Raw genomic sequence first — 26709 nt, 5'->3', positions numbered from 1 at the left:
TCTCATGTCCCCTTCAAGCTGTGAGATTCCCATTAGTCAAATCATTGTGTGTTGTAGAGTCAGTCATTGTGTTAGCATGATGGGTCTTCCATAGGAAGGTCTGTGTTTCTGTCTTTGTGGTCTGGTTATCTCCTGTGGGTCTGTTTTATTCCCCTCTCCACACTCCACTGTCCCTTACCACTGGGACACACACACACACACACACACACACACACACACACACACACACACACACACACACACACACACACACACACACATATATATACATATATATATATATACATATATATACACATATATACATATATACACACACACATACACACAGGTCTTCCTGGGAAGTTCAGTTTGTCTGGGTACCTCCTGTGGGTCTGTTCGGTCCTACCAGTCAGTCCCTTAGCTGATTGGGTCGGTCCCTGAGTTGATCATCTGTCTTCTGCAGTAAAACGGGAAACCCATTTCTCATACATCCTGTTCAAGCTGCAATGTTCTTATTTAACACTCAGAGGAATAAAATATTGTGTACCCCTGTTTGCTTCTTTCCTGTCCCCTTCTCTTTCCCGCTCCCCCTTCCCTCCTTCCTCTCCTCTCCTGCTGACCTTCTCACCCCTGTCTTCTCCGTGTGTTGGAACCCCCTCAGTGGAATTGGGCAAGTATTCTCCTCCTGTACCTTACCTCACACCTTCCCTGTCCTCTTGCGCTCACACCTGTAGCATGATGAACCACAGTACCCATAATGCTCTGTTTTATCTTAGTGAAGACATTCCTGGAACTAACATAATTGTGTCCCATCTCCTTACCAATACAACACCCTTCCTCTAGGCACACTGTCTATCTCTCTTCAACACTAGATTTGCAACTTTTCTGTTTACACTAACCTTGATGTGGTGTAGCCAAAGCCACATTCGTGCTTCCTGTGTAAGTGCAGATATTAGCATACCGTAAATACTGTAGTATATAGGCAAACAAAATGCTGTCTGCTGGTTTTAGGGTACTGAAAGTAATTTTTGCAGGGACATGTGGTGTGGGAGGGGTGTATGTTGTGTAGTTGCCTCCCTCACTTCCTCTGGAGGTAGTGTGGGAGACATCTCCTAAAGAGAAAATCTAGATCTGTCTCTTTACACTACAGTATCTCTCCTGGACCTAGATTGTGTCGTCAAAGTAGTGTAGTGTAAAGAGGTCCATAGTAGTGTAATGATGTTGTGACGTAGATAGGGGTCTTATAACTGATTTGGATAGTGTTTGATCACACTGATTCAGCCCCTAGTCTGACCACACACAAGGAGAGCCTTGCATGCGATGTTGCTGCCCAATACTGAGTGTGTGTATGAGTGTGTATTTTCACAAGCCTCTGTATGCATGTTGTTTATCCCACCTGCCCCAATGGCACTCAGATGTGGCTTTGGCACTAACCCTCTAGAGTCTAGCTAGCTGGAAGGACAGAGGGGAGGATGTTTGTATTATTTTAAGGTGAACCCATTAAAGAGAAAGATGAGTGTTTGCCCAAAACATGACTGGACGGTTTCTCCCTTTTTTAGTTTCTCTTTTTTAATCATTCGGAGGTTTACAAGCTCGTAAAATAGTCTTAATGAAAGACAGAAACCACCTCGTCCCCACAGAGCACCACCTCTCTCTCTCTCTCTCTCTCTCTCTCTCTCTCCTTTTGTGTGCACCAGTATCCTTTGCTATTGTCTCCCCTGTGTGTGGGTGGGTCTCACATGTGGTCGCTGAGTCACATAACAGACTAACAGTCTACTTTTATTGAGAGAGTGGCCATCCAAAACACATTTGGTTGGGGTAGGTTCCATTTAAATTCAGCCAGAACCGGAAGTGATTTGAAATTCCAATTCAAGAATGGAAAAATCCTTATTGACAATAATGACGCTGATTCGATTTGTGATTTCAATTCACTTCCTGGTTTGACTGTATTATAATGGTATCAGCTTGCCCAGCCCTGTAACTAAACTCTCCAACCTTTCACCCCTAATTGTATAAATACTGTACAATTGAATATCACTCTAGGTTGCATGTTTACATTCTAAGTGTATGTGATTGCCATGGAATGTTTGCTTTCAACATGGTATGCCGTGTGGCGCAGTTGGTAGAGCATTGGTAGAGCATGGTGTTTGCCACGCCAGGGTTGTGGGTTCGATTCCCACGGGGGACCAGTACGGGGAAAAACAATAAAAAAGAATGTATGAAATGTATGCATTCACTACTGTAAGTCGCTCTGGATAAGAGCGTCTGCATAAATGACTAAAATGTAAATGTAAAAAAATGTATCCACATCTTTCAGTGGAGTTCCCTAAAACATGTCTCTGGTTCATTGAAAATCTGTGTTTGTCTTTTGTGTTTGTATACATTCATTCACATTCTTAAAGACACTTAAAGAATCTATGATTTCAAAAAAAGGGACAAAATAAACATGGGGCTGTCATTAATGTCTTTTAAATTAGACTTCATGTAATTGAAGTATTGACGATGTACCAAGAATCTACACATGGCCATCATTATTTTCCAACAATTACTACCAAAGACCTCACGTACTAGTCTGAAGTCTAGCCCATGAGGTCATGACGAATACCGCACCACAATATAATAATAACAAGCACCATATTTTAAACAATATCAAAGTAATATCCAAGCAATACAACAGGATTATGTTCCATGTTACCATGATGAATGTCTCTTCTATTCCTTTCCATGGCATTGTCATATGAAGACATTACTCAACACTAATAAGCCCATGGATTCATCATTACCACTGTATTACAGTACAGAAAATATGATGATAATGGTACTTGAAATCAATGCATTGAAAGCAATGCAATGTTATCGCTAGAATGCTCATTGTAAACCCTCTCGTTGCCTGCCCCTTGTACCTTGATCAGTCAACATTTACATTTTGAGAAGAATCCTTTTGATGGGAGTGCAATATTTTTATTTTATTTTATTATACCTAGTTCTAGTCACAGTCAACTAAGTATAAACCCTTTACATAGAGTGTATTTCCTGTATTGTCTTCTATGCTACCAAAGCTAATCTTTACCATAGTATTTACCACCTTTAAGATACAAACTTCTAAGAGCCAAGCTCCTTGGGTGGGGGTGGTATGGTCACCCTGTGACGATGGACAGAGGAATGTATACCCCCACCATGCTTTAAAATGAGGAGTTGACAGACAACACTTAACTTACATTCATCAAAGCTGTATCTCTCTATCAGACATGGAGTCATGTGTCTATACAAACTGTGGACCGTCTAGGACTGGGGATTGTCTTCATGATGTCTGAATCACCATGGCCCATCAGTTGACAGTCTACTATTACAGTCAACAGAAGTAATTTGATCCATCAGCCATAAATCTCATCAGCATCTGTATCAATCAATGGTCATCATGTTAACTTGACATGAGTTATGTGTGATACGCTTCTTCCGGTTCCAAGGTCTGTGTATATGAATGGCACAGAGATGTTTGTAGGGCTCACAGCTTTCTGCTCTTCTACAGTCTCTGAAAGCCTGCAGGAAGACAAGTTTGAGGAGTATGGATACACTCTCATTGCACCAAGGTAAGAAGATTGACTGTTATTTTTTAGAAAGGTTTATATACAGGTAACTGACAAAATAAAGGAAACGCCTGAGTAAATGAGGGATAACAAACTATATTTAAAGCAGGTTCTTTCACACAGGTGTGGTTCCTGAGTTAATTAGCATCCCATCATGCTTAGGGTCATGTATAAAAAATGCTGGGCAGGCCGTTATTTTGGCTACCATGTCTATGCCCCCATTGGATGACAATGTCCCCATCCACAGGGTACGAGTGGTCACTGAATTGTTTGTTGAGCATGAAAACCATATTCCATTGCTGTCTCAGTCACCAGATCTCAACCTAATTGAACACTTTATTTTTTGTTTATTTTATTTTACCTTTATTTAACCAGGTAGGCAAGTTGAGAACAAGTTCTCATTTACAATTGCGACCTGGCCAAGATAAAGCAAAGCAGTTCGACACATACAACAACATAGAGTTACACATGGAGTAAAACAAACATACAGTCAATAATACAGTAGAAAAATAAGTCTATATACAATGTGAGCAAATGAGGTGAGATAAGGGAGGTAAAGGCAAAAAAGGCCATGGTGGCAAAGTAAATAGAATATAGCAAGTAAAACACTGGAATGGTAGATTTGTAGTGGAAGAAAGTGCAAAGTAGAAATAGAAATAATGGGGTGCAAAGGAGCAAAATAAATAAATAAATACAGTAGGGGAAGAGGTAGTTGTTTGGGCTAAATTATAGATGGGCTATGTAGAGGTGCAGTGATCTGTGAGCTGCTCTGACAGCTGGTACTTAAAGCTAGTGAGGGAGATAAGTGTTTCCAGTTTCAGAGATTTTTGTAGTTCGTTCCAGTCATTGGCAGCAGAGAACTGGAAGGAGAGATGGCCAAAGGAGGAATTGGCTTTGGGGGTGACCAGAGAGATATACCTGCTGGAGTGCGTGCTACAGGTGGGTGCTGCTATGGTGACCAGTGAGCTGAGATAAGGGGGGATTTTACCTAGCAGGGTCCTGTAGATGACCTGGAGCCAGTGGGTTTGGCGACGAGTATGAAGTGAGGGCCAGCCAACGAGAGAGTACAGGTCGCAGTGGTGGGTAGTATATGGGGCTTTGGTGACAAAACAGATGGCACTGTGATAGACTGCATCCAGTTTATTGAGTAGGGTATTGGAGGCTATTTTGTAAATGACATCGCCGAAGTCGAGGATCGGTAGGATGGTCATTTTTACAAGGGTATGTTTGGCAAGATGCTTTGTTGCGAAATAGGAAGCCAATTCTAGATTTAACTTTGGATTGAAGATGTTTGATGTGAGTCTGGAAGGAGAGTTTACAGTCTAACCAGTCACCTAGGTGTTTGTAGTTGTCCACATATTCTAAGTAAGAACCGTCCAGAGTAGTAATGCTGGACGGGCGGGCAGGTACGGGCAGCGATCGGTTGAAGAGAAAGCATTTAGTTTTACTAGTATTTAAGAGCAGTTGGAGGCCACGGAAGGAGAGTTGTATGGCATTGAAGCTCGTCTGGAGGGTTGTTAACACAGTGTCCAAAGAAGGGCCAGAAGTATACAGAATGGTGTCGTCTGCGTAGAGGTGGATCAGAGACTCACCAGCAGCAAGAGCAACATCATTGATGTATACAGAGAAAAGAGTTGGCCCAAGAATTGAACCCTGTGGCACCCCCATAAAGACTACCAGAGGCCCGGACAACAGGCCATCTGATTTGACACATTAAACTCTATCAGAGAAGTAGTTGGTGAACCAGGCGAGGCAATCATTTGAGAAACCAAGGCTATTGAGTCTGCCGATGAGGATGTGGTGATTGACAGAGTCGAAAGCCTTGGCCAGGTCAATGAATATGGCAGCACAGTATTGTTTCTTATCGATGGCGGTTACGATATCGTTTAGGACCTTGAGTGTGGCTGAGGTGCACCCATGACCAGCTCTGAAACCAGATTGCATAGCGGAGAAGGTGCGGTGGGATTCGAAATGGTCGGTAATCTGTTTGTTGACTTGGCTTTCGAAGACCTTAGAAAGGCAGGGTAGGATAGATATAGGTCTGTAGCAGTTTGGTTCAAGAGTGTCCCCTCCTTTGAAGAGGGGGATGACAGCAGTTGCTTTCCAATCTTTTGGAATCTCAGACGACACGAAAGAGAGGTTGAACAGGCTAGTAATGGGGGTTGCAACAATTTCGGCAGATCATTTTAGAAAGAAAGGGTCCAGATTGTCTAGCCCGGCTGATTTGTAGGGGTCCAGATTTTGCAGCTCTTTCAGAACATCAGCTGACTGGATTTGGGAGAAGGAGAAATGGGGAAGGCTTGGGCGAGTAGCTGTGGGGGGTACAGTGCTGTTGACCGCGGTAGGGGTAGCCAGGTGGAAAGCATGGCCAGCCGTAGAAAAATGCTTATTGAAATTCTCAATTATAGTGGATTTATCGGAGGTGACAGAGTTTCCTATCCTCAGTGCAGTGGGTAGCTGGGAGAAGGTGTTCTTATTCTCCATGGACTTTACAGTGTCCCAGAACTTTTTTGAGTTTGTGTTGCAGGAAGCAAATTTCTGCTTGAAAAAGCTAGCCTTGGCTTTTCTAACTGCCTGTGTATATTGGTTTCTAACTTCCCTGAAAAGTTGCATATCACGGGGGCTGTTCGATGCTAATGCAGAACGCCACAGGATGTTTTTGTGTTGGTTATCACTTATGGGAGATTCTGGAGCAGTGCCTGAGACAGCTTTTTCCACCATCAACAAAACACCAAATTATGGAATTTCTCATAGAAGAATAGTGTCGCATCCCTCCAATAGAGTTCCAGACACTTGTAGAATCTATGCCAAGGCTCATTGAAGCTGTTCTGGCTCGTGGTGACCCAATGCCCTATTAAGACACTTTATGTTGGTGTTTCCTATATTTTGGCAGTTACCTGTACATATAAATGTATAGGATTTGAGTTCGTTTTTTTTCTTCATCCCATAGGGAGTACTGTAAGGATCTGAAGCCATCTAAAAACAACACAGAGTTCCTGATGGACTTCAACGAGTACATCGACAGGAAGACTCCCAACAACCCACTGTGTGAGTAGCTAAGACCAGGGACAACCAAACACCTTCCCTGGGTTTCTCCCTTCCAACAAAGAGTAGCTAAGACCGGGGACAATCAGACACCTTACCTGGGTTTATCCGTTCCAACGAAGAGTAGCTAATACCAGGGAAACCAGACACCTTCCCTGGGTTTCTCCCTTCCAACAAAGAATAGCTAAGACCAGGGACAACCAGACACCTTCCCATGGTTTCTCACTTCCAACAAAGAGTGGCTAACACCAGGGACAATTAAAACCTTTCCTGTGTTCCCTCTTCCAGCCACTAACCAACCACCATCCATGGGTTAACACTCACTGCTCAGAACTGGTGGTGAATTGATTGAGACATCAATTACATTTTTACATGATTATTTTTTAACATATACATTACACGTAAGGAAGCACTCTGGAATACATTTTATGATGATCCTTTAATAATGATAATTTAGGCTCAACAAGTTATGTGAAACATTTTGGTTGTTAGACCGTTGTTCAGTGGGCACTAGAACAGCATGGGTCTTGGACAGTATTGATGTCTTCATAGGAGGGCCACTGAACCTCTTCCCTGGGGTGTCTATAGTGAACCATAGGTCTAGATGTCTGGAGTGACTGCTAGGTGCTATGCAGTATACTGTATACAGAAGAAAGACAGTCAGGTCTCTCCGTCTGTAGAACCCCTCCCTCCTTGTGTTGGCCTGTTTGATCCTAACTCTAAAAGTCTGACCATCATACGCCTCAGGACACATGTGTTAGATGCCTCGGCTTTGCCGCAACACACACACACAAACACACACACTCCACCAAGTTATATACCCCCGCATACCCCACCTACTGGTCCAATTACTGTGTGTTTGTGAGAAAGACCAGAACCCCGTCGAGGTGAGAGTGCGAGCGGAGCAATAAAAAGGGCCAAATCAGGCCTGTGCGCCGGAGCTTTCAGACCGATGGAGACTGAGTCTCCGACATTTGACCAATGCATTAGCAGTACATCACTCTCTGATATACTAGTAGACGTTAATTACTCGGCTCATTCCTTTCTTTTCCCTCTCAAGTGTTTCCTAGAAATGTCGCAATGTCACTCAAAGCTCATGTTTATTGGTCTGATGTGTTGGTTTGAAAAGTAGTACTCCGCCATCTCAATTGGAAAGATACTGAGTCCTTTTTTCTCTTTCAAGTTTGTCCTAGAAATGCAGCGATGTCTCTCAAAAGTAACATTTATAAGCTTGATGTCTGGTCTAGTCAGATTTTTAGGTTTGAAAAAGTCACTTGAAACAATCAATTGGAAATAACCCTGTAGTACATTTTTTTAACCAAGTCCCCCAATTGGGATATTAGTTTCCGTAATTAGGATATTAGTTCCCTTAATTGTCCATTTCTGCTTGGGAGATTGATGGGTGTTCTCTGCAGGACTATAGACTGCTGTGTGTACAGACCTTGTGGGATGTTTGGCATGGGTGGGGAGTAGGACATTACATGCTTTACTTATTTAAGCCACTGCAGTGGCGGTGAAGTACATTAGAATTCCTGGCCTGCCTTCAATCAGAGGCCCCTAATGAAAACCACTGGGGCAGGTGGAGGGAACGGAGGGGGGGAAAGTGTTACACCAGCTGTTTTCTCTGATGTGTGTGTGGTGTGTTGTAAATGGAGGGTTACCGAGTCTCAACGTTAATGGACTGGAGCAGCGAAGGCAACGGGTTCAAAGTGCGGCTCGCGACAGAAAAAACGGTCCCCCTTTGACCGCGTAGTAGTCTGTGTTCAGTTGCGTGCGTTTGTGTTGTATTGGTCATGTCAGACGTCTCTGAAATTACTTGGTACATTCCCCCAAACACAATCCAAGTGCACTTCTTTATTAAGTACTAGTTAATGACTTTACCTCATAATAATATGGTTGCTCACATTACAGGCTCACATTACAGAAGATTCAGAGACTTGTGCTTGTTCTGCTATCATGACAGCACTGGATAACAGCATTGGAGTGCATGACCTCACACACAACTTGGAAAACAAGATGGGAATGTGTTTTCCCATTCTACTCTTTCTATCCATCATCTGATACATCGTCTGATCCATCTCTTTATTTTATCCTTCTCTTTCTTTCTCTCTCTCTCACATTACTCTCTGTCACCATCTCTTTCTACCTCTCATCTTTACCTCCCTCGCTCTCTCTCTTTCTCTTGGTCTCCCCCTCTCTTACAACTCCTCCCACATTACTCTCTATCTCTCTGTCCCTTCCTCTTTCTTCCTTCCATCCCCCTCCTACTGTTATATAGATTGAGTCACAGCTTGTGTCCGTGGCTCTCTGACTCACAGTAGGCCTCTTGGTCAGCGTCTCAAAAACCGAAGGCAGGTTGACGTTTATTGTCATGAGTCTTGCCCTGAAGGCAGAACTGAGCAATATCCACTATCTGGGCCAGCTGCAAAGTCAAAATGTGTGCATTTTTTTATTTAAGGTTAGGATTAGGAATTAAGGTTAGCAGTGTGGTTAGGGTTAGGTTTAACGGATTTGATGACTTTGTGACTGTGACAGCTAGTGACCACACTGCAGAGATGCCTCCGGGTCAAGATTCATGACAATAAATTCCAACCTGCAGACCAAACACACTGCTCTTATTAAGATGATTCAGTTTCGTGGCCACTGTCTGAAGGTCAAAGAATAAAGCTAAATTGAATTGAAAAAGAAGGAAAATCCTCTATACCGACAAAGATCAGATACTGATCACTTAGCAGGCAGGCCAATGGGTTTCAGCCTTCTGTTATTATTAAATCAAGCCCAAGTGATGTTGGTTCCTTGTCTTTCAGGCAACGTGGATCTGGTGAACAGATTGTTACTGGACGCTGGGATCACGTCAGACCTCGTCAAGCAGTGGAGAGATCAGATGCCGTGAGTCAAGCAAACTATGCGCACGAAAGCACACAATCCGCACACAAAAGCATCATTCTTGTTGTAATCAAGTAGATTTAATTAAAAGGTTGTGGTTTGTGAAAGTTTATTCCACCTAGCTATGAACACAAACAAGGAAAAACAGATACACAATGTCAGCTTGCATGATTTAAACATACATTTTTGTGTTGAAGGACTAGATACTTTTGTCATTGAATTTTCCTATTCCTTTCAGAAATGGAGTCCTGGCCAGGTTTGTGGCCACTGATGGAGGAATCACTCGTATTTATCCCAAAAGGTATTCCTCAAGTTGATATGTGATGTTTAATCTTTCTTTCTCTCTCTCGCTCTCGCTCACTCTCTCTCTCTCTCTCTCAACGCTCTTCCTTTCTGCCTCTCTCTCTCTCGCCTCTCTCTCTCTCGCCTCTCTCTCTCTCACCTCTCTCTCGTCCCTCTCTGCTCTCTCTCTCAGCTCTGTCTCTCTCAGCTCTCTCTCTCAGCTCTCTCTCTCTCTCTGTTGTTCTAATGATGATAAGTACCTATAAAGCTTAATGTAGAGCAGTTCAACTTGATCCAAAATTTACATTCAGTATGTTACAGTGAGGGGAAAAAGTATTTGATCCCCTGCTGATTTTGTACGTTTGCCCACTGACAAAGAAATGATCAGTCTATAATTTTAATGCTAGGTTTACTTGAACAGTGAGAGACAGAATAACAAGAAAAAAATCCAGAAAAACCCATGTCAAAAATGTTATAAATTGATTTGCATTTTAATGAGGGAAATAAGTATTTGACCCCTCTGCAAAACATGACTTACTTGGTGGCAAAACCCGTGTTGGCAATCATAGAGGTCAGACGTTTCTTGTTATTGGCCACCAGGTTTGCACACATCTCAGGAGGGATTTTGTCCCACTCCTCCTTGCAGATCTTCTCCAAGTCATTAAGGTTTCGAGGCTGACATTTGGCAGCTCGAACCTTCAGCTCCCTCCACAGATTTTCTATGGGATTAAGGTCTGGAGACTGGCTAGGCCACTCCAGGACCTTAATGTGCTTCTTCTTGAGCCACTCCTTTGTTGCCTTGGCCGTGTGTTTTGGGTCATTGTCATGCTGGAATACCCATCCATCGCCCATTTTCAATGCCCTGGCTGAGGGAAGGAGATTCTCACCAAGATTTGACGGTACATGGCCCCGTCCATCGTCCCACTGATGCGGTGAAGTTGTCCTGTCCCCTTAGCAGAAAAACACCCCCAAAGCATAATGTTTCCACTTCCATGTTTGACGGTGGGGATGGTGTTCTTGGGGTCATAGGCAGCATTCCTCCTCCTCCAAACACGGCGAGTTGAGTTGGTCTCATCTGACCACAACACTTTCACCCAGTTGTCCTCTGAATCATTCAGATGTTCATTGGCAAACTTCAGATGGGCATGTATGTGTGCTTTCTTGAGCAGGGGGACTTTGCGGGCGCTGCAGGATTTCAGTCCTTCACGGCGTAGTGTGTTACCAATTGTTTTCTTGGTGACTATGGTCCCAGCTGCCTTGAGATCATTGACAAGATCCTCCCGTGTAGTTCTGGGCTGATTCCTCACCGTCCTCATGATCATTGCAACTCCACAAGGTGAGATCTTGCATGAAGCCCCAGGCCGAGGGAGATTGACAGTTCTTTTGTGTTTCTTCCATTTGCGAATAATCGCACCAACTGTTGTCACCTTCTCACCAAGCTGCTTGGCGATGGTCTTGTAGCCCATTCCAGCCTTGTGTAGGTCTACAATCTTGTCCCTGACATCCTTGGGGAGCTCTTTGGTCTTGGCCATGGTGGAGAGTCTGGAATATGATTGATTGATTGCTTCTGTGGACAGGTGTCTTTTATACAGGTAACGAACTGAGATTAGGAGCAGACTCTAAAGAGAGTGCTCCGAGGATGTCAGGGACAAGATTGTAGACCTACAATTGGGAGCCAGAAATCTTTCTGATTGAGAGGGGATCAAATACTTATTTCCCTCATTAAAATGCAAATCAATTTATAACATTTTTGACATGTCTTTTTCTGGATTTTTTTCTTGTTATTCTGTCTCTCACTGTTCAAATAAACCTACCATTAAAATTATAGACTGATCATTTCTTTGTCAGTGGGCAAATGTACAAAATCAGCAGGGGATTAAATACTTTTTTCCCTCACTGAAAGTTCTGTAGGAATGTTTGCTCACTTGATAAATCTGTAGTATTAATGTTGATGCAGCTGAGTATGTGTGTTTTTCAGTGCTGGACTAGACTGGACAGAGGACCCAGAGACGTACGAGTCAAGCTTGTATAAGAGGAGTCTGGACAATGACATCTACATCTTCACACCAACACCCTACCAGGAAGACACCAACAGTAAGTCAATGGAGTCTGTCTGTCTGTCTGTCTGTCTGTCTGTCTGTCTGTCTGTCTGTCTGTCTGTCTGTCTGTCTGTCTGTCTGTCTGTCTGTCTGTCTGTCTGTCTGTCTGTCTGTCTGTCTGTCTGTCTGTCTGTCTGTCTGTCTGTCTGTCCTAACTGACCCCTTCTGTTCCCTCTCTTGTCTCAGTGACTGAGGACTCAGTCCTGGTGAGCAGAGCAGTGAACCTGGACATTGATGGAGTCAGACTCAAACCAGCAGGTAAGGACTCTACACACCAGGGTCATGTTTAATTGGGTACGCAACCGTACATTTAAAAAAAAAACATTTCCAGTGGAAACCATCAAAATAATGTTCATATTGTCCCCCTTCAGTGACTCGTTTCTGTCCAGAGCATAAAAGGTTGTGGTGGTTGTTTAGTTCAGACCATAGTGGAACTGTAATGTTGTGGTGGTTGTTTAGTTCAGACCATAGTGGAACTGTAATGTTGTGGTGGTTGTTTAGTTCAGACCATAGTGGAACTGTAATGTTGTGGTGGTTGTTTAGTTCAGACCATAGTGGAACTGTAATGTTGTGGTGGTTGTTTAGTTCAGACCATAGTGGAACTGTAATGTTGTGGTAGTTGTTTAGTTCACACCATAATGGAACTGTAATGTTGTGGTGGTTGTTTAGTTCACACCATAATGGAACTGTAATGTTGTGGTGGTTGTTTAGTTCACACCATAATGGAACTGTAATGTTGTGGTGGTTGTTTAGTTCAGACTATAGTGGAACTGTAATGTTGTGGTGGTTGTTTAGTTAACACCATAATGGAACTGTAATGTTGTGGTGGTTGATTGCAGTTGTGGGAGTGAAACTGGACATCAGTACCTGGATGACCAACTTCATCAATGCTACTCTGAAGATGAACGTAAGTAGATTGACATTATTTCATAATGACATAATTAACTCTTTGTGTCTGAAATTAAAAACGTTTCCTGTCTCCTACAGTGTAAGGACGAGATCTGTGGTTGTCAGAGGAATGATGAGGTAAGATAATTTGATTGATTATACAATTATATGAAATACAATTATTTGATTGGCGATAGAATTTTAAGACAAATACAACTATTAAATTAAGATGACTTGAGCATGCAAATAATGATTGAGAATTATCCAATTCTACCTCCCTCTATATGATGATGGTTTATCCCGTTATCTCTATATGATTCCAGCATGTGGACTGTGTCATCCTGGATGATGGGGGATTCCTAGTCATGGCCAATCGGGATGAATACATCGGTCAGGTGAGTCACTCTCATCCAACTCTTATTGATATTACCTTTTTCAGCCCTACTCAACCCATAGTCAACACTGACCCAACTCAAATCAACCTGATCCTGACTAAGTTTACCCAACATGTCCCAACCTTATACAACCTAACCCATGTGCACTTCAACCCACTCAAACCCTATCTGAACCTAAATTCACCATACCCCCCCCCCACACACACACACACACACACACACACACACACACACACACACACACACACACACACACACACACACACACACACACACACACACACACACACACACACACACACACACTACACCCAGTGTGGACCCCTCACCCTACCACTTGAATAAATGTTTTTCATGCTGCCCAGGCTGCAGGCCCCAATCAGGGTGTGTGCTGGATAAATCAGTCCCCTTCAGATGTTTGGCAGGAGCACTAAAAAACTAGGGTTCCTTGTTTGGAGAAGGCCACTCGACCCTAAATCATGTTTCCTAAAGGAGGTACGGCTCTCCCTCTCCAGGGGGTCCTGGCGGGTCCCAGCCGACAGATCTGTGACTGTTAATTCATTATTTGTGTTATTCCACAGGGAAAGGGGAGACAGGTTTTTATAGAAGCATTGATTTATATTTCCTTATGACAGACGTGGTGAGCCATAACCAACTCTTTCTCCGAATCTTGGGGTTGCAGGGTCCAAAATGAGGGGACCGGTGTGATTTTGGGGTCGTTCACCGCGACCTTGAATAGCGGAAGAGGAGGGCTTTTTTTTTTTTCTCGCATACACACACACACACACACACACACACACACACACACACACACACACACACACACACACACACACACACACACACACACACACACACACACACACTATCACGTACACTTGCTCTGACGTACGCACATACATACACACGCACACACACACACACACCGAAGGGATGTCTAGACGTGCCGTGACCACTTCCTCCATGTTCATTTAGGCTTCCTGGTATACTGTGTTAATTTGATTAAACTGAATCCCACTGCTACATATCAGCTGGGTGAGCCAGGTGGGATTTACTGACTGTGTGTGATTGTGTGCGTGCGCGGGAGTACATGTGCGGGAGTGTGTGTGAGAGCACATTCATGTGTGTGTGTTTTAAAAATGTGTGTGTGTCCGAGTGCTCATGAGAGCTGAGATGACTTCACCAAGATTAAAGCGTTTGGGTTTTTATCTCCTCAACAAAAAAAAATGCTAAGGAAATCCTTTTTGAAATGGTGAGCCACACTAGCCTATCAGAGTGGGTCATTTCTGGACTGGTCAGTCCTGGACAGGATTTTTACTCAAATCACCTGGGTTATACTCTGAGTGTACAGAACATTAGGAACACCTGCTCTTTCCATGACATAGAGAGACCAGGTGAATCCAGGTGAAAGCTAAGATCACTTATTGATGTCACCTGTTAAATCCACTTCAATCAGTGTAGATGAAGGGGAGGAGACATGTTAAATGTGTGCCATTCAGAGGGTGAATGGGCAAGTCAAAATATTTAAGTGGCTTTGAATGGGGTATGGTAGTAGGTGCCAGACACACCGATTTGAGTGTCCCGTGTGTATCAACAATGATGGTCCAACACCCAAAGGATATCCAGCCAACTTGACACAACTGTGGGAAGCATTGGCGTCAACATGGGCCAGCATCCCTGTGGAATGCATTCGGCACCTTATAGTTCATGCCCCGACGAATTGAGGCTGTTCTGAGGGCAAAAGGAGGTGCAATTCAATATTAGGAAGTTGCTCTTAATGTTTTGTTCACTCAGTGTATATCTGTCAATTATGAAGAGTGGCAGGTAGCCTAGTGGTTAGAGCTTTGGGCCAGTAACCGAAAGGTGGCAGGTTGAAATACCTGAACCAATAAGGTGAAAAACCTGTCGATGTGCCCTTGAGCAAGGCACTTAACCCTAATTTATCCAGGGGTGCCGTACTACTATGGCCGACCCTTTAGAACAACACATTTCACTGAACCTATCTGTTTTATTTGTATTTATTTTCATAAATGTTATTATAAATGTTTATATGGGCACTGGGAACTCACATGTGGTCGCAGATGTGTGGTATGTGTTGTGTGTGTGTGTGTGTGTGTGTGTGTACGCCCAATGTATCTGCGTCAATCTGTGTGTGTTCATGTGCATAAGTGTCTGTTCTGCGTCCATGGGCACTTACATGTGCAATGCGCTTGCACATCTCCAACCTCCCCCCCCTACAGATCGGCCAGTTCTTCGGGATGATCGACCCTACCCTCATGGTCAACCTGGTTAACATGTCTCTGTTCACGCTCAACAAGACGTACGACTACCAGTCGGTCTGCGACCCCAAGAGGGAGAGCAAGGGGTCCGCGGCGGGCCTGCGCTCAGTCTACGTGGTGAGTTACATAAGCCAGAGACACACACACACATATACACACACACCGTCACCAGAGGACCATAAATAACCATAAATACAGATTAGACGGACACCAGGGGAAATGCGGGGTAACGAGTAAGAGCCGTTTGAGCAGTTAAAGGCCTCCTGAAAAGAATGGATTAGTCAGAGTAATGTCTTTGGGTAACACTTGGAGTGGACTGAGTGTTAGGTTGCTCTAAGACTATTTTGAAGCTGTTGTAATATGGGATCTTAAAGGGGTAGTGAACATTTTCAATAACAAGCCATAGATTTGTAGTTTAAAGTGATGGTTCACTCTAAAATCAAAACTTGTCAGATGTTTTTAGATGTCAAACGTAGTCTAAGATCAAGGTGATATGTCTCAAGCCATTTGTTGTGTAGATCAGACTATTTGATAAGGTGATAAGTCCATGTCTCAAGCCATTTGTTGTGTAGATACAGTTATTTGTCATGTACATCTGGCTATTTGATAAGGTGATAAGTCCATGTCTCAAGCTATTTGTTGTGTAGATCTAGTTATTTGTCGTGTACATCTGGCTATTTGATAAGGTGATAAGTCCATGTCTCAAGCTATTTGTTGTGTAGATCTAGTTATTTGTCATGTACATCTGGCTATTTGATAAGGTGATAAGTCCATGTCTCAAGCTATTTGTTGTGTAGATCTAGTTATTTGTTGTGTACATCTGGCCATTTGATAAGGTGATAAGTCCATGTCTCAAGCTATTTGTTGTGTAGATCTAGTTATTTGTCGTGTACATCTGGCCATTTGATAAGGTGATAAGTCCATGTCTCAAGCTATTTGTTGTGTACATCTGGCTATTTGATGAGGTGATAAGTCCATGTTTAAAGCCATTTGTTGTGTAGATCTGGCTATTTGTGCACGTCTTTCCCATTCGTTTGAGGCAATCTAATTTAAGGTATATACACATGTACTATCTTAATTTGGCCAGTTTCTTGCAGCAGGAAAAAAAAAAAAAAAAAAAAAAAATATATATATATATATATATATATATATATATATATATATATATATATATATATATATATATATATTTCACCTTTATTTAACCAGGTAGGCTAGTTGAGAACAAGTTCTCATTTGCAACTGCGACCTGGCCAAGATAAAGCAAAGCAGTTCGACACATACAACAACAGAGTTACACATGGAATAAACAAACATACAGTCAATAATACAGTAGAAAAGTCTATATACAGTATGTGCAAATGAGGTAGGATAAGGGAGGTAAGGCAATAAATAGGCCATGGTGGCGAAGTAATTACAATATAGCAATTAAACACTGGAATGGTAGATGTGCAAGTAGAGATACTAGGGTGCAAAGAAGCAAGATAAATAAATAAATAAATACAGTATGGGGATGAGGTAGTTGGATGGGCTATTTACAGATGGGCTATGTACAGGTGCAGTGATCTGTGAGCTGCTCTGACAGCTGGTGCTTAAAGCTAGTGAGGGAGATATGAGTCTCCAGCTTCAGTGATTTTTGCAGTTTGTTCCAGTCATTGGCAGCAGAGAACTGGAAGGAAAGGCGGCCAAAGGAATAATTGGCTTTGGGGGTGACCAGTGAGATATACCTGCTGGAGCGCGTGCTACAGGTGGGTGCTGCTATGGTGACCAGTGAGCTGAGATAAGGCGGGGCTTTACCTAGCAGAGACTTGTAGATGACCTGGAGCCAGTGGGTTTGACTACGAGTATGAAGCGAGGGCCAACCAACGAGAGCGTACAGGTCGCAGTGGTGGGTAGTATATGGGACTTTGGCGACAAAACGGATGGCACTGTGATAGACTGCATCCAATTTGTTGAGTAGAGTGTTTGGAGGCTATTTTGTAAATTACATCGCCGAAGTCGAGGATCGGTAAGATGGTCAGTTTTACGAGGGTATGTTTGGCAGCATGAGTGAAGTAGGCTTTGTTGCGAAATAGGAAGCCAATTCTAGATTTAATTTTGGATTGGAGATGCTTAATATAAGTCTGGAAGGAGAGTTTATTTGCTAATCCTGCAGCAACAGGAAATGTGGATTATAATTAATGGACATTTTTGTAGTAGTTGATACATTTTTCGTTAGGGCAAATCAAGTCTGAAATGTTAAAGTAGAAATTACAAACTTTAGAAGCCTTTTTAAACCTACCTAATTTCCTACTGCAATGGAAAATTCTCTGCAACAAAATATTGATCAAATTAAGATAGCACATCTAAAGCTGGATCTACACAACCAACTTTTGTGGTCTGTAGTCTTCTGACACACTTTTGGAGTGATCTATCACTTTAATTTAAAGTCATTTACAGAATTATTTAGGACAATGTTGGTTCTAGATTTTTAGCATACGTTTGTATCAATTAACAAACAGAATCTTTGTAGACTTTGATCTACATTTTCATCGTTACTCACAAATAGATTTTGACTACAAATTTAGATCAAAGATGTAGATAAAAGCTTTTCATAGGAAACCTGGAAAGAAAGGACACAGGCCTGAGTCACTAGACCAGAGCATTGCATGCTAATCATAATCAAAACAACATGGCTGTTTCAGGCAAACAGGAACCTACTTGTTGTTCCTTTTCACTTTGTAGATTTACACTAGCATCTGTTGTGGTGGGCTCTGTGCTAATTCCCTTCCAAAATCTTGTCTGGCTTGTCTGAGTCGGTGTCCTCGCACTTGGCAAATGCCTCGGCTCGAGACTCGCTCTGCCAGCACAATCAGGATGTTTAGAAAAGTTTTAAGCCCAAGTTTAAAATGTGCTGTTTTACATGGACTGTTTAGTTATTGGGAGTTGTTTCGATTACCTGAAGTTACGCTTGGGCTTCACCATGTGAAAATATGTTTTGTAATGTGTTTTGTAATACCCAACCTTTTTCTCCCTTGCAGCCCACCATAGCAGACATTTTGAACGTTGGATGGTTAGCATCAGCAGCAGCCTGGTGAGACCCAACTCTTGGTTCTTTAACACTGTTCCCAGTGCAGATGTAAAGATACAGAGGCAGTCTGTGGGCCATCTGTGTAAGCATTCTACAGGTCCCAGAGCACTTTGTTTACACTAGCTCACCTTCTGTCCTGATTTCATTAGCTGTGTCTTACAATATGTCCAATAAAATTAGATTTGTTTACAGGGAGGCTAACACATTGTCATATTTTTCCACACAAAGGCTTTTTGATTATGACATTTGTGGTTCCTTCGCTAAAAGCCAATAAACTCGCCATCTGAATGAAAATCTGTAAGAAATGTGGGTTGTGATTATACAGTATGTGAGTATTTATCCTGTCACGGATAGAAGATTTGTTGGATGTTCTGTCAAGAGGTAATCATTTGTGTTCTTTGATTCCCTACAGGTCGATACTACAGCAGTTGTTGGTTAGCATAGCGTTCCCTAATTTCTTGCACGCAGGTGAGATTTCCGACTCTTCTAAAACATTTTTTTAAATGAGGTTGTTAAGTATGATCTCATTAAAAATGACATTGTAATAAAATGCCCTTTTCTATTTAGCATGACGGGCCCTTAATAAAAAGTATTGACGCTGTTGTTATGAAAGCAATGACGGAATTCTCAGAGCAGGGCAAGTTATTCATCAAGCAATGATGAGCTATGCCAGGAATATTAATTGAGAAATAACATTGTTCTAATGTAGATGGATTTCGGTATGTTTTGGCTACCAGAGCAACTGAACAGTAATTTGTCTTCTCAGAACTTGAGAACATGGACATAACCCATACCTTGCTGGATCCTTGACAATCTGTTTGTGTGCGTGAGTGTGTGTTGTGCGTGTGTGCGTGTGTGCTGCATTTGTGTGTGCGTGCTGTGTGTTCCACAGCGGACACTGATGACGAAATACCTGACATGTCCAAGGAGAGCTGTATCACGGAGCAGACTCAATACTTCTATGACAACGAGGAAAAGTCCTTCAGAGGAACGCTAGACTGTGAAAACTGCTCCAGGTGAGAGCTGTCAGTCACTGCAACCTATTTTACACACTCCAGGGTCCTTTGCAGTAGGGAGATTTTTTTTTTAAATGGGTAGGCACTACCTAAACTTGTCCAATAACAACATAGAATTCCATTTTCCATTGCAAAACGTTTTGGTATGGCGTACCCAACTGAACATAACCTTGGTAAAACCTCATCAACAATCCTCTGGGACTGCCACGCAGAGCACGAGATGGAACTTCACTCAACATTCTAGTTCTCTCCTTTAGTTAATACTATCAACATTTCCCTTTAATGTGGGAATTGTGATCAAATCAATGCAATATTAGCCACTTTCAATGCAACATAATGAAACAAAACGAGATTTTCTTGTAGGAAGAGCGCATTGGAGTAGGATTCTATTGCATTGACAGGCATGACTCAGGTCCATACTCCACACTCTATTCTACGGTGCGGCATAACCAATCAGAACTGCAGTAGGCGTATATGCAAATAGACCATCACCATATATGGATCTGTGCCGTTCACTTTCAACTGGACTGTGCTTACAGCATGAGAGGTTGGGAGTAGTTACGCTTGTTTTGAGATCAAAGCATCGTTTGTCTGATTCTCTGTAATAATGGTATGGGAATAATAATGCATTTTATTTTGTTAAGTGGTTTCTTGCATCAAACAACACATTTTCAGTCACCTTGTCTGAAGGACAAGTGGATAAAGAGGTTAAGGTCAAGTCCTGCATGTTTTTTTCCAAAAGTCTCATGGAATGTAGGCCTACATTTAACACCACACATTTGTTGCTACTGTAGGCTGAATGATAGAACAGCTATTTCCATGTTAAAATGTTATGGGATGCATTTTCTCCATTGTTTTTGATGGTAGACCACTCTGGTAGACCTACATTATGATCAAATAGCCACAGTAGCCTACTTGGCCACTGTTGTAACTTAAAGGAGGTAAAGCCTCAGTGTTCACAGTAAACACACCAGAAGTTGCACAGAAAGTTTGCGCTCAGCAGACCTGAAATTTGCTCAGTGCCGAAAAAAATTAGAGGGATCATTGCTCATCACACTTATTATATATGAACCCACCAAGAGCCAAGTACAACTCTACCTCAATGGAAGGAATTATTATATGTGGCTCAGTGGGGAAAAGGCACTGGCTGATTGCGATCAGGTCTGCTCTAAACCAGCTGTGCAGATTCAAGACAGTGGAATGTGCTTGACCCATATTACCTCTGACAGTTTAGTTCCAATAACAGGGCATAGGATCCTATCTAAAGATGGTGCTGCCATACAATTGGTTCTAATGACTGTGGATACATCTGAAATGGCAATGTGGTAGTACACTACTTTTGTCCAGGCTGGAAGGCACAATGGGTTGAATGTTGGACGCAAAGAATCTTGGGAATCAGAGCCCCTGAATTGAATACAAGCACATTCATTCTCTCCACCCCACCACATAGCTACATCACTGAGACTACAGACAACTTCTTCACACAGCTTGTGTGCGATTTCATTCTCAAGTACTCTTGTTATATAGTCTTGGTGTGGTCTGCTAGTGGTCTGCTAGTGGTCTGCTAGTGCTCTGCTAGTGCTCTGCTGTTGCTGCGCTTGTGGTCTGCTAGTGGTCTGCTAGTGATCTGCTAGTGGTCTTCTAGTGCTGCGCTAGTGGTCTGCTTGTGGTCTGCTTGTGGTCTGCCAGTGCTCTGCTAGTGCTCTGCTAGTGGTCTGCTTGTGGTCTGCTAGTGCTCTGCTAGTGGTCTGCTAGTGGTCTGCTATTGCTGCACTTGTGGTCTGCTAGTGGTCTGCTAGTAGTCTACTAGTAGTCTGCTAGTGGTCTGCTAGTGCTGCGCTAGTGCTCTGCTAGTGCTCTGCTAGTGCTCTGCTAGTGCTCTGCTAGTGCTCTGCTAGTGGTCTGCTAGTGGTCTGCTAGTGCTCTGCTAGTGGTCTGCTAGTGGTCTGCTAGTGGTCTGCTAGTGGTCTGCTAGTGCTGCGCTAGTGGTTTGCTAGTGCTCTGCTAGTGCTCTGCTAGTGGTCTGCTAGTGCTGCTAGTGCTCTGCTAGTGGTCTGCTAGTGGTCTGCTAGTGCTCTGCTAGTGGTTTGCTAGTGGTCTGCTAGTGGTCTGCTAGTAGTCTGCTAGTGGTCTGCTAGTGGTCTGCTAGTGCTCTGCTAGTGGTTTACTAGTGCTGCTAGTGGTTTGCTAGTGCTGCTAGTGGTTTGCTAGTGGTCTGCTAGTGGTTTACTAGTGCTGCTAGTGGTCTGCTAGTGGTCTGCTAGTGCTCTGCTAGTGCTCTGCTAGTGCTCTGCTAGTGCTGCTAGTGGTCTGCTAGTGCTGCTAGTGGTCTGCTAGTGCTGCTAGTGCTCTGCTAGTGCTGCTAGTGCTCTGCTAGTGCTGCTAGTGCTGCTAGTGCTCTGCTAGTGCTCTGCTATTGCTGCTAGTGCTCTGCTATTGCTGCTAGTGGTCTGCTAGTGCTCTGCTAGTGGTCTGCTAGTGCTCTGCTAGTGCTCTGCTAGTGCTCTGCTAGTGGTCTGCTAGTGCTGCGCTAGTGGTTTGCTAGTGGTCTGCTAGTGCTGCTAGTGGTCTGCTAGTGGTCTGCTAGTGCTCTGCTAGTGCTGCTAGTGGTCTGCTAGTGCTGCTAGTGGTCTGCTAGTGCTCTGCTAGTGGTCTGCTAGTGCTCTGCTAGTGCTCTGCTATTGCTGCTAGTGGTCTGCTAGTGGTCTGCTAGTGGTTTACTAGTGCTGCTAGTGGTTTGCTAGTGCTGCTAGTGGTTTGCTAGTGGTCTGCTAGTGGTTTACTAGTGCTGCTAGTGGTTTGCTAGTGGTCTGCTAGTGGTCTGCTAGTGCTCTGCTAGTGCTCTGCTAGTGGTCTGCTAGTGCTGCGCTAGTGGTTTGCTAGTGGTCTGCTAGTGCTGCTAGTGGTCTGCTAGTGCTGCTAGTGGTCTGCTAGTGCTCTGCTAGTGCTGCTAGTGGTCTGCTAGTGGTCTGCTAGTGCTGCTAGTGCTCTGCTAGTGCTCTGCTAGTGGTTTGCTAGTGGTCTGCTAGTGGTCTGCTAGTGCTGCTAGTGGTCTGCTAGTGGTCTGCTAGTGCTCTGCTAGTGCTCTGCTAGTGCTCTGCTAGTGCTCTGCTAGTGGTCTGCTAGTGGTCTGCTAGTGGTCTGCTAGTGCTGCTAGTGCTCTGCTAGTGGTCTGCTAGTGCTGCCAGTGCAATTGCACTCAACCGAATAAACCCGGCACTCTAATGACAAAGTGGAGTTCCCTGGGCCGAGGAGGTAGTAAACTCCACATGCCTTGAAGGTGAGGTAGAGTCAGTATGCTGCAAGGCAGACCACAATCTTGGCGGTGCGTTTGCTGTTTTAAGGCTCCCTTGTGCTGTCTAATGGGGTGCCTGCTGCACTGTGTTGCTGTGCATTAGCTTCGCATACGTCGCCAGTTAACAACCACCATAAAGAAGGTCAATTTTTGTCTAAACTCAAAACTGCCGGCCCGTGTTTCCGCTATGGTCTGCTATGGTCTGAGGCCGGTGTAATTTAAGACTAGAGCTTGGACCATATATAAGCAGACAGTGTTGCCCTCACACCGACCCTTCAAGGTTAGATGCAGCTTATGTTTGGTAGGTAGACTCAACTCATTCAGCCAATTATGTTTTCATTGGAACATAAGGGTATTTCACTTGAAATATGAAATATAATTAGATTCTTCCAACCCGGATTTCTGGAAAACATGACTGTCTCATGGCATCTCCTCTGTGTCTCGTTTCTGTCTCGATCCAGGATGTTCCATGCTGAGAAACTGTGGAAGACCAACCTGGTGTTCGTCATCGCTGACGCCAAGCTCACCTGCATGTCATGTGACCACAAGCCCTTAATACAGGCCGAGCAGCCTTGTATCCTTTAAACATACAGTCAATAGAGCACTAATGTTTAATATTGTAATATAGTAGTAATATATTAATGTCTAATGTAGTTGTGTAGTTCATCTGTACTACTTACAGTTTGTTAGTTCTAGTTTACTGGTCTTTGTATATACAGTGACTCTTCTTAAAATAATCACATTTAACTACATTATTATTTGTTTAATTATTAAAAGGTGTACAGTTGTAAAAGTAAGTGGTACAGGTTTTTTCTTTTATCCTACTGGTCCCTATATTCTTGACTTTTACAAGCAGAGTACAAAATGTTTCATATTCCTCAATGGATCAGAACTTCCTCTATGGCTAAGTGAAACTCAGACCTGAACTGACTGTCTCCTCTCTCTCTCTCTCTCTCTCTCTCTCTCTCTCTCTGTGGCTGATGAACCAAACCAGACCTGTATTGACTGTCTCCTCACTCTCTCTCTTTCTGTGGCTGATGAACCAAACTCAGACCTGTACTGACTGTCTCCTCTCTCTCTCTCTTTCTGTGGCTGATGAACCAAACCAGACCTGTACTGACTGGCTCCTCTCTCTCTCTCTGTGGCTGATGAACCAAACCAGACCTTTTCTGACTGTCTCCTCTCTCTCTCTATGGCAGATGAACCAAACTCAGACCTGTACTGACTGGCTCTTCTCTCTCTCTCTCTCTCTCTTTCTGTGGCTGATGAACCAAACTCAGACCTGTACTGACTGTCTCCTCTCTCTCTCTCTTTCTGTGGCTGATGAACCAAACTCAGATATGTACTGACTGTCTCCTCTCTCTCTCTGTGGCAGATGAACCAAACTCAGACCTGTACTGACTGTCTCCTCTCTCTCTCTGTGGCAGATGTACCAAACTCAGACCTGTACTGACTGTCTCCTCTCTCTCTCTCTTTGGCAGATGTACCAAACTCAGACCTGTACTGACTGTCTCCTCTATCCCTCTCTCTCTTTCTGTGGCAGATTAACCAAATTCAGACCTGTACTGACTGTCTCCTCTCTCTCTCTCTGTGGCAGATGTACCAGACTCAGACCTGTACTGACTGTCTCCTCTATCCCTCTCTCTCTTTCTGTGGCAGATTAACCAAATTCAGACCTGTACTGACTGTCTCCTCTCTCTCTCTCTGTGGCAGATGTACCAGACTCAGACCTGTACTGACTGTCTCCTCTCTCTCTCTCTGTTGCAGATGTACCAGACTCAGACCTGTACTGACTGTCTCCTCTCTCTCTTTCTGCTGGCAGATGAACCAAACTCAGACCTGTACTGACTCAGTCTCCTGTCTCTCTCTGTGGCAGATGAACCAAACTCAGACCTGTACTGACTCAGTCTCCTGTCTCTTTCTGTGGCAGATGAACCAAACTCAGACCTGTACTGACTCAGTCTCCTGTCTCTCTCTGTGGCAGATGAACCAAACTCAGACCTGTACTGACTCAGTCTCCTGTCTCTTTCTGTGGCAGATGAACCAAACTCAGACCTGTACTGACTCAGTCTCCTGTCTCTCTCTGTGGCAGATGATAGCGAAGGCTAATCCACTCTGAAAGGCTTACAAACAAATCGATCATATCCAACACACCAACACACCAGGGCTGTAGCCAATTATGCAAGGAGTCTAATGAAAATTCACATAAATTCAAAATGGCAGCCAAAAGGGTTTCAGAGGAGGCTATTTGATTTGCTCCAAAAATGACGTGGTTTTTCCATGTCTTTCTGAAAGCATCTGTTCCGATTGTTCTTTCACATTTAGATTAATGTTATGGCTTGATATTTAATTTGATATGGTAATTTACTAGTTGCTTTCATCCACTTCTATCCAAAGTGGATAGTGATATCGATTGGGTATGTGTGGCCACAATGTGGGAAACACACAGCCATAGAGATACAATGTAATAGTGTTCCATTTAATTCTGTGCCCACAATATCTGATGATGCAAGAATTACACTGAACAAAAATATAAACGCAACATGCAAACATTTAAAGGATTTTACTGAGTTACAGTTCATATCAGGAAATCAGTCAATTGAAATTAATTCATAAGGGCCCTAATCTATGGATTTCACATGACTGGGAATACAGATATGCATCTGTTGGTCACAGATACCTTTAAAAAAAAAAAAAAGTAGGGGCGTGGATCAGAAAACCAGTCAGTATCTGGTGTGACCATCATTTGCCGCATGCAGCACGACACATCTCCTTCACATAGAGTTGATCAGGCTGTTGATTGTGGCCTGTGGAATGTTGTCCCACTCCTCTTCAAGGACTGTGCAAAGTTGCTGGATATTGGCGGAAACTGTAACACACTGTCGTACACGTTGATCCAGAGCATCCCAAACATGCTCAATGGGTGACATGTAGGTTGAGTATGCTGGCCATGGAAGAACCGGGACATTTTCAGCTTCCAGGAATTGTGTACAGATCCATGCGACATGGGGCCGTGCATTATTATGCTGAAACATGAGGTGATGGCAGGTGATGAATGGCACGACAATGGGCCTCAGGATCTCGTCACGGTATCTCTGTGTATTCAAATTGCCATCGATAAAATGCAATTGTGCTTGTTGTCCATAGCTTGAGCCTGCCCATACCATAACCCCACCTCCACCATTGGGCACTCTGTTCACAACGTTGACATCAACAAACATCAGTCTGCTATCTATCCGGTACAGTTGAAACCGGAAGAAACCGGAAGAGCCCACTTCTCCAGCGTCCCAGTGGCCATCGAAGGTGAGCCTTTGCCCACTGAAGTCAGTTACGACGCTGAACTGCAGTCAGGTCAAGACCCTGGTGAGGACGACGAGCACGCAGATGAGCTTCCCTGAGACTGTTTCTGATAGTTTGTGCAGAAATTCTTCGCTTATGCAAACCCACAGTTTCATCAGCTGTCCGGGTGGCTGATCTCGGACGATCCCGCAGGGGAAGAAGCCGGATGTGGAGGTCCTAGGCTTGGCGTGGTGGTTACATGTGGTCTGCGATTGTGAGGCCGGTTGGACGTACTGCCAAATTCTCTAAAACGAAGTTTGAGGCGGCTCATTGTAGATTAATGAACATTAAATTCTCTGAAAACAGCTCTTGTGGACATTCCTGAAGTCATCATGAAAGTTGCACGCTCCCTCAAAACTTGAGACATCTGTGGCATTGTTGTGTGGCAAAACTGCACATATTAGAGTGGCCTTTTATTGTCCCCAGCACAAAGTGCACCTGTGTAATGATCATGCTGTTTAGTCAGCTTCTTGATATGCCCCACCTTTTGGATTAATAGATTATCTTGGCAGAGGAGAAATGCTCACTAACAGGGATGTAAACAAA

The 26709-nt window shown here is 43.6% G+C and overlaps 1 protein-coding gene across 1 annotated transcript in view; it reads left to right on the top strand.

Moving 5' to 3' along the window:
* The window catches only part of LOC106576572 (voltage-dependent calcium channel subunit alpha-2/delta-1), a 186383-nt gene that overhangs the window by 153967 nt on the left and 5707 nt on the right, over positions 1-26709 (top strand). Inside the window, exons 23-36 of the mRNA XM_045700027.2 lie at positions 3512-3572; positions 6520-6617; positions 9422-9503; positions 9739-9801; positions 11761-11876; positions 12068-12139; positions 12721-12788; positions 12869-12907; positions 13093-13164; positions 15405-15560; positions 18464-18516; positions 18926-18981; positions 19406-19529; positions 23286-23398. Of these exons, the coding sequence (XP_045555983.1) occupies positions 3512-3572; positions 6520-6617; positions 9422-9503; positions 9739-9801; positions 11761-11876; positions 12068-12139; positions 12721-12788; positions 12869-12907; positions 13093-13164; positions 15405-15560; positions 18464-18516; positions 18926-18981; positions 19406-19529; positions 23286-23398 (1173 nt within the window). The remainder of the gene's footprint in view (positions 1-3511; positions 3573-6519; positions 6618-9421; positions 9504-9738; positions 9802-11760; positions 11877-12067; positions 12140-12720; positions 12789-12868; positions 12908-13092; positions 13165-15404; positions 15561-18463; positions 18517-18925; positions 18982-19405; positions 19530-23285; positions 23399-26709) is intronic.

Source organism: Salmo salar, chromosome 17 (assembly GCF_965601325.2).
Source record: "Salmo salar chromosome 17, fSalSal1, whole genome shotgun sequence".
In the NCBI taxonomy this organism is placed as follows: domain Eukaryota; kingdom Metazoa; phylum Chordata; class Actinopteri; order Salmoniformes; family Salmonidae; genus Salmo; species Salmo salar.
This window is presented reverse-complemented; position numbering and strand designations above follow the sequence as displayed.